The sequence below is a fragment of the Xiphophorus couchianus genome, chromosome 6, assembly GCF_001444195.1.
Source record: "Xiphophorus couchianus chromosome 6, X_couchianus-1.0, whole genome shotgun sequence".
Taxonomy (NCBI): domain Eukaryota; kingdom Metazoa; phylum Chordata; class Actinopteri; order Cyprinodontiformes; family Poeciliidae; genus Xiphophorus; species Xiphophorus couchianus.
The window spans coordinates 28,079,033-28,087,505 of record NC_040233.1 but is presented as its reverse complement, the minus strand read 5'-3'; the positions used below and the strand labels follow the sequence as shown (position 1 = coordinate 28,087,505).

General features: G+C 44.2%; 1 protein-coding gene across 2 annotated transcripts in view; it reads left to right on the top strand.

Moving 5' to 3' along the window:
- The first annotated feature begins 2 nt into the window (after positions 1-2).
- Positions 3-8,473, top strand: part of kcnq3 (potassium voltage-gated channel, KQT-like subfamily, member 3) — a 58,123-nt gene continuing 49,652 nt past the window's right edge. The window contains exons 1-2 of one of the 2 annotated variants that reach the window (XM_028020184.1): positions 3-181; positions 456-890. In XM_028020184.1, coding sequence (XP_027875985.1) covers positions 577-890 — 314 coding nt within the window. In that variant the 5' untranslated portion in view covers positions 3-181; positions 456-576. The other variant, XM_028020185.1, reaches the window with a different exon arrangement.

Sequence of the window (8,473 nt, the reverse complement as noted above, 5' to 3'; positions counted from 1 at the left end):
AGGCTGGTTCTCCTCATCTTCTTCAGTTTCAGTATCGAGCTCCTTCACGCAGCATCTCCGCTCCGCTTCCTCCGGTCTCCACCCTCCTCTTCCTCTCCCTCCTCTCCCTCCGCGGTTCCGCTGCAGGTGGATGGAGGCTGGCAGCCCCGGAGGCGCGCACCATGCTCGGACTCGGCCGCTGGTAGGGCTCGGTGTTTGTCCCTGTGGGCTGGGAGGCTGGATGGGGATGTTTCTGGGTTTGTTCCTTCATGTCAGCTGTTGGACTCACCGTCTGGTTGATATTCATGTTTCCAGACGTGAAGCCGCAGCGGTGAGTTTGTAGAGTTTCCTCGCAGCAGCAGGGCGTGTTTTACGCACAGCTCGGTTCTGGTTCCTGTTGGTTGCAGATGCCGATGCTTTCTTCTCCTCCTCTTCCTCTCGTTTCTTCTTCATCCCCGCTTCTCTCTGTCCTCCAGGCGCACCGCTGAGGACCTCCCCGCCACCCGGAGACCTGCTCCCGGATTGACCCGCGGCTGAACACCGGGTGTCTGGTCCGGATCATGGCATGCTGCCCTCACCGGCCCTCCAGCACTGACCATGGGGCTCCGGTCCAGGACTAGCGGCTCCGAAGAGCAGAAGAAGACCCCCGGCGCTCCTCTTCCTCCTTCCGGGGACTTACTGGACCAAAGCGGCGGCGGAGGAGCGGACAAAGATGGGGCCCTGCTGCTTATGGGCCGGGAGGACTTCAAGCGGGGCGCTCAGGGCATCACCATCGGGCTGCTGGCCAAAACCCCCCTGAGCTACACCCGGCCGGCCAAGAGGAATAACATCCGCAAGAGGAAGATCCAGAACCTGATCTACGACACGCTGGAGAGGCCGAGAGGATGGGCCCTGCTCTACCACGCGTTCGTGTGAGTAAATACCGCTCCGGGTCCGGTTCCGGTTCGGCTGGTCATGCAGGTGTTTGCTGATCATTTCGCACATCTGTTGGTGAGAAATGAAGCTGCGCGTCCTGAAGAGGAGCCAGGCGAAACTTCTGACCCAACAAACTACGGAACGGGACGAGGGCCACTGAAAAGAAATTAAAAATGAATTCTGACTTTAAACTTTTGAGATTAAAGTCAGAACTCTGAGAGAAAAAGTATTTTTCTGTTTTCCAGTGGCTCTAATTCACATCCGGTCCCTCCAGGATGTTGCGATGTTTTTCTGTGATTGTTGGATTTTACTAATCATGTCGCTGCAGGTAGAATAAAATACAAAACTCACAGATTCTTACATGAGCTCAGAAATGTTCAGAAATTTAAATGAACTTTCACATTTTCAGAACACAGACAGTTAAAATTTTTGGATTGTAATTCCATTAACTAGCAAAGGATGTAAAGCAACATCAGTATTATTGGTAACCAGTTTAATCTGATCAGCCAGCATGGATTAACTAGTTAGAAAACATTTCCATCATGCAGCTTCATTTTCTCACGGTTCCACTGGAACCGTTCAGTTTTTACCTTTTGGTTATTAGATCAACATCACAAATGCTCTTATGGAAATGGCAACATTTGCGCATGAATAATTGACATCATAACTTCCTGGAGAGACGAGCTAAACATGATATGAACTAGAACTGGTTCTGGACCAGTCTGAGCTGGTTTACTGGTGTTCGGAGGCGGGATCTCTGCTGGGAGGGAGTTTGGTTTTAAAAGTCAGTCAGAGGTTTGAAATATGAATATGTCAGCAATCAAACTGGGTGTTGGTGTTGATCATCGCCATGGTGACAGATGTTTATAAAATGAGTCAAAAACTAACAGCCATAATTTGGGTTTTTGGCCCAGTTTCCAGATGATTTATGGAGAATTACCAAAGTATTCACAACCTGTTGTGGGATTTTCTGTGATCGTTGGACGATCCGCCTGTTTTCCAATCAGCCGGTAAAATTCTGCGTCTGTTTCTCAGAGCTGTTGACCTTTGACCCCCTTCAGAGAACTCGTCTCAGGCTCTGATCTCCGACGCAGCAGTTTTTAAATGTCTGCAGTGAGGAGGAGCGTTTATTTTGCTCCGTTAATCTGATCTTGTTGTCGTCGTCTGCGGCTGGTAGAGGAGCGAACTCATCAGTTTGAACCAAAACTAACAGGAAGCAACTTGTTTCCTCCGACCGGGTCGGCTCACTTTTCTCCTTACATCACTGGAATCTGGGCCAGAAAAATAAAAAAGGCTTAAATTCAGCTTTGATTTTATCTGTCAGAAACATTATTTGAATTTTGATCATTTCTCTGCTGCTTCTCTTCGAAGCTGGATCTGGGTTTGTGCTTCAGTTCGTCTCCAGTTTGATGCCACATTAGTCTAATTTAGCTGCTGCTTTCCGTCTTTTTGTATTTTTTCTTCTCATTCAGTATTTTAAGCTTTGTGTTTGATCCAGGAATCCCTTCGGTTCTCTTGTCATGACTCTTTTTATTTCTGCTCCCTCCACCTCGAGCAGAAACCTGCTGTTTGCATCACGGTTGCCAGCAGCAGCCAGTTTTTCCTTCTGCTGATGTCGGGTGGGAGTCCGTATCAAAGTGACCTCATGTGTTGGTTCTGGTGTGAAATCCTCTCGCCTCTACGGATGCAGCGGCAGCGCCGCTCCTTTTGTTCTCCCTGTGATTTAATCTGCAGAGACAAACTCACCGGCGTTAATGGAGAAATCATAAAAATGCATCCAAATATTCACAGTTTTCTGAGGTTATTCATAAAATATGTTTTCTTAATTGCACATGAAGGCGTAAAGAGGCGTGACTCAGATGCATGCTACATATTTCCTTCTTCTGCCCTACTGGGAGTACTGGGAGCTGTGGTGGGTGGCGTCCCCAGCTTCAGTCGTCTGGCCTCTTCCCACATCACTGTGTTAATGCTGGACCGTTATTCACCAGAAATCTGAGGCTTCCTGAGACATTTTCAGTAAAAAGAAAGAAAAATCCTCCTCAGATTTGGCTGTAAATTGTTAGTGTTGCTGAAAATGTCCCACTAAACTCTGGGATGTCGAAACGTTTCTTATTTTACCGCCACAGATTGGAAGCATTAACATGCAGCTCAGCTGAGTCTCAGTAACTAGTGGTGGAAATGAATTAAAATGTAGTTAATTACATAGTAAATAACTAATTGGGTTTTAATCAAAACAACATTATTAACAAAATAAGCAACATGTTGATGATAAACTGTTGAATGAATAGACATGTGAGCTCAATAAAGACATTTACGGTTTTTAATCTTATTGAGGTGGACGCTGATATTAGCATTAGCTGCTACATGTCAGCATTGTGATGCTATTTCAGATTTGAATACTTTGCTGACAGGCTAACTCCTTTTAGCACAACAACCTTTTCCTGCGTCCAATTAGATCGTTTTAGGAGCAGAAATGAACCATCATTGGCTGAAAGCAGCAGCTTCATCGTCCATCGCTGCTGTTAGCAGATCTTCCTTGTGTTAATGTGGAAATGAACAAAGAAAGTTGCACTAAACAGAGGAAAACACTGAAGAAAGTGACACAGAAACCTCTGAAGACACCGAGAGCAACTTCCTTCTTCATGAAGTGGAAACTAAAATGGAGGCGTCAGATTTTAGCGGCTGGAGGATTTCTCTTCAGTCTTTGGCTAAAGACCAGGAGTCATTTCTCCTGCTAGCACTAGGCTAGCATATTTGTTTTGGTTGTATTTACCCAGAATGCCCTGCATTGTAGTCCACTTCCTGCTTTTGGAGAGGACTCCAGTCCGCTTGGCGTTCACATATGAATTCAAACCGAACCAGAGTTCACTTCAAGCAAACCCAGACCGAGGTCGACTCGCCGACCGAACCGGACCTTCTTGATAAACGGACTGGAGTTGGATTAAAGCGGCTGATCATGGGAAGGAACTCTAAATGATTGGTGATCGCTCATATCAGGGTTTCTCCATGTTTTAGCAGAAAACGTCTCATTAAAGACGATGAGAGACTCGGGCTCTGGATCCCGGGCCGTTCAGCAGAACCGGGTGTAAACTAGGAAAAATTCACAGTCTGTATGTGTTGGTTCTTCCATTTGGGTTTTTACTGCTTGGAAAAACCAAACTCAGCTTTTTTGGCAGTAAGTTCATGAATGTAGTTTTTTGGTGTCCAGAAAATGAACAGAGTTCCCCCCGTTACCTAGCAACCACATCTGAGCATCCACATCACAACAGCCAGATGACAACATCTACATTCGGTCATCTGGTTTTCCTGCTATCTGCGCTGCATAATGGCTGCTGGAAAAGACAAGCGTTTGTTGTTGACTTATCATCCAGTTGACAGTAAATTTGAAAATGTCACTGGGTAAATATGTGTTATTGGAAGACATTGTTAAAAATATTGAAACATCATCTATAAAAACTTAAAAAAGAAAAACTAAAGTAAACAAACAGTCCTCAGCCTGGTGGCCCGCCAGGCTGATAAAACACTGAGGGAAACCTGGAGGATTAACAGCCTGAGCCAAACCGACATCATTATCCTCTGAAGGTCCAGCCACCAGAACCAGATCAGAACCGACGGGTCTGGACAGAACCTGCGACCCGTCGGTTCTGGACTCCCAGAGGAGAGACAGATGTGATTAGTCTAAACTGCCACAACCACAGACTGGACTCGACCCACAGCTGGCAAACAGAAACAGAGCTGCACAGACAGAGACTGGATCAGAACCAGAACCAGGCTAATACCCCAAACCTAAAGCTGGGTTTACTGCAGGAAACCACGAATCTGTGGGAGAAAATATGAAAAGTCCCAGTAAATTAAAACAAATGACCCAAAACACCAGTTCTGTTTAACCAGCCAATAAAATGCGGACAAATATGAAACAATGTCAAGCTAAAGGTTTTCAATCACCAACCTTCCAGCTTTCTAAACATGTTTTCAGAGAGAAAAATCTGCTTTTTCTTCGGCTCCAGGATCAAACCTGTCGGGGAAAAGCTAACGATGAGATCAAAATGATTCTGCTGAGTCAGCATTCAGTCAGTCAGAATATTAAAGTCGTTCTGTGAAACGAGTCAGCAGCGTGTAGCCGGAGCTGAACCTGCCGCTAACGAGCCGCTCGGCTTCCTGCTGCTCCAGTTTATCCTGCTGACGCTGCTCATCACAAAACACTAAAAACTACAAACATGGCAGAATGTAAACTCAGACATCAGCAGCAGCAGCAAAACCAGTTTTATTTGAAATTTTACATTAAGATCATTTATTTTCTAATTGTCACAGTGTGTCATCTTTTGGTCAGTGGAAATTGGTCAAAGGTTTTTTGCTTTAAACATTTTTATCTTTCTTATCAGTAGCATTTCATTTTATTGCACCTGATTGCTATAAAACTATAGCAATAGTTTTATAGTCCGAACTCTGCCCGGTAACTGCTGATGCGTGTTTTCCTGATGAGCTGCGCGGCTCACATGGTAACTAAGAGGCCGGGATGGGATTTATCCAGCATCTCATCCACAAGACTCTCTGCTGTCAGCCTGGTGTGTCTGGACGTCTGCAGAGGTCAAAGGTCAGCAGTGATCTGCCACCAAAACTGATGACGCCCCAGATCTCCAGTTTCCCCTTCACTCCCTCTGCTTTCACCCACACACACACACACACTCTCACGCTAGCTCAGCCCGGCTCTCAGCCTCCACCCCGAGCCGGTTCTGCTCGCTCTCATCACTGCGTTGCCATGGAAACCAGTATTTGGGTACCAGAGTGAAGAGTTTGGCTCTGACCTGAAATGCCCTCCTGCAGATCGAAACTGAACCAGTCGAAGATTTACAGTAAAAAACCAAACAGACGTTAAGATGAGAAACAGAAACAGAAACTCGTTACTCTCTGATCTGACAGACTGTTGAGGTTAAAACCGACCCAAACCGGGTTCATTGAACCTGGATTAGAACCTGATCCAGGTTGGAATCATTTCTAAGATTCAACTTTGGACATTTTGAACTTTTTTAAATCTGGTTTCAGATTTCTGTCTTCACTACAGTTCATGTCTAACCTTCACTTTTCTGAACTAACGAGCTTCATTACAGTATCATGTAAATTTGAGTTTTTAATCTTTCATCATGTTAAGATGATATTCTCATCAAAAACACACCTGGAGAGCTGCCTGGATTTTTTCATCTGTGTTTGAGAAATCCTTTAATCTCCATGGCAACCACTGAGCTATGCAAAGCCCTGGGTGGACGTAGCCCCGCCTTCAAAGCGAAGCTCCGCCTCTGAGCTGCGGTCAAATCGTTAAAGGGTTAAAGGAGGAGCCATGACGACTTCCTGGAGGCGGAGTTTCAGAAAGACCAGGAGTTTTTAAAGAGACAGAGGCCCAAATTCAAGGTGTTACATTACGAAGTCAAATTTCTTTTAAGTGAGATTTTATACGTAGCATTTTTATAACAATTGACTCTGATTATGCTATAAAATGAGAGAACAGTGTGTGCAGCTTAAAGTGTGCATGCTAAAACAAATGCTATAGAATCAAGCAACTGTTTGAAGCTAACAATAGCATCACCTTGTTAACTCTAAAGTTAGCATGAAGCTAACATTTTAACGAGTCTGTTTAATAACTCATTAAATATTCCTGCATCCCCAACATTAATGTTACAATGCTAACAATACATTTAGAATATTAAGCTAACATCTTAATGCTAAGACACTGTTAGCATGCTAAGGGTAACATTTAAAGCTTTGTACAGATGATCTGAAGATCAGAAAGCAGATTTGGGTTGCTAGTCAGATTTAGCTTCACCTTAAATGGTAGCGTTAGAAATCTGCACAATGTTTGCTTATATTTGGGTCATATATTTTTATTTTATCAGACTTTCAGTGCCAAACAAACCAAAGTGTGGAACATTTTCTCTCCTGTCCACCTCCTCGTCTTTCTGTGTCGAGTTTCCTTATCGCAGCTCGTTGAATCGTTTCTCCTCTTTAATCCTCATCCCACTTCCCTCTCGGCTTTTATACGTGTCATGTTGAAGTGCTGCGTGTGCATCATAATCTGTGGGTGCACAGAGTGACTAATGTTTTCTCCGGCTGTCAGAAACCAGCCACTGAAGTGCCCTTGAGCAACTCATCCATGAGCAGCAGTTAAAAGCTGAAACAATGTCGGTTAGTCAGACTTTTAGTCCAACAGATTATTTTATTCTGGTCCAGTAAATCTTGTCCTGACCGAGTGAATCCGTTTGTTTTTCCAGAGAGTGAAATCAGTTCTGAATAAAACAAAACTCTGTAAACTCATGTCTGCCGGCCTGGTTCAGTCCAAATTCAGCCCGTTTGTCTAGAAAGTCCGGTTCGTTTGGGGAGGTGTGAATGTGTAACCGAACTCTGACAGCAGAGCTACTGTTTACTGTTTTTACTTTTCTTTTGACTGTATTGTTGTACAATTTGTTATTTAGAAAATAAATGTTCTGAAACACGGAAATAAAAAAAAATTCTTCCATCCATCCATCCATTTTCTTCCGCTTATCCGGGGTCGGGTTGTGGGGGTAGCAGCTTGAGAAGGGAGGCCCAGACTTCCCTCTCCCCGGCCACTTCTTCTAGCTCTTCCAGAAATTCTTGTTTTCCATAAAAAGTTTTGTCTCTAGGATGAGGTGGTTTTTTTTGGCTGTATTGAAATTAGTTTATTGGTTTATTTTTCCTTTATTTCATCACACGAGTCACATGATCAACAACCGGTTGTTACTACTGGGGGAAACGACAAAGAAGACGACAGGAAGTGGTTGGAGGATGATGCATGTTTTAATGACTCATCGTGTGAACAAACCTGTCCTCTGTGATTTTAGTTGCATTTCGTATTTAAAGAAAACAGCAGTTGTGTTTTTTCGACATTAGCAGAATATTGACGAAGTTTCATTGGGAGACGGGAAGAATCGGGTTGGATTGGTGGAAACGGGTCCAGTTATTCTGCAGCAGCTGGAGGATGATGATGATTTCTCAGCGTCTTCCTCTCTAGTGGCTCGGATGGTTTACGACTGCAGAGATGCATGCTGGGAAGCGGGAGCTGGAGTTTTCAGAGACGTTACTCAGTTTTATTCTGCGTTGACCTCAGCGGAGGATTTTATTGAGCCGTTAAGACGTAATGAAGGATGAAGGATGAAGCCGAGCCTCCGGCTGATGACGGCAGCGATGATACCTGGGAATAAAACGTCCCGTCGGGCCTTCAGGTCACACAGAGACGCTCTCACACATTTCTCTGCTGGTTTCCAGGACGATATTTGGACGATGGTGTTTTTTATGCTTCAGTCGTTCTGTTTGTTTTCACTCGTCTTGATTTCAGTGATTTATTATTTCAGCTTTTATCTGCAGAGCGTTGCCTCAGTCTGCAGCTGCTTGGTGTTAGCATGAAGCTCTTTGTGTTTGTATGTTTGTTGTTTTTATTAATTTGTGGTTATTTTTCTGAGAGATTTGGTTACTTTGAATATTTTCTTTACTTTGTTTTTTACACACCAATAGGAAAATACTCAAAGTTTTGACAGGTTTAGATAAAGTCATCTTTCCACATGTTTCTTTT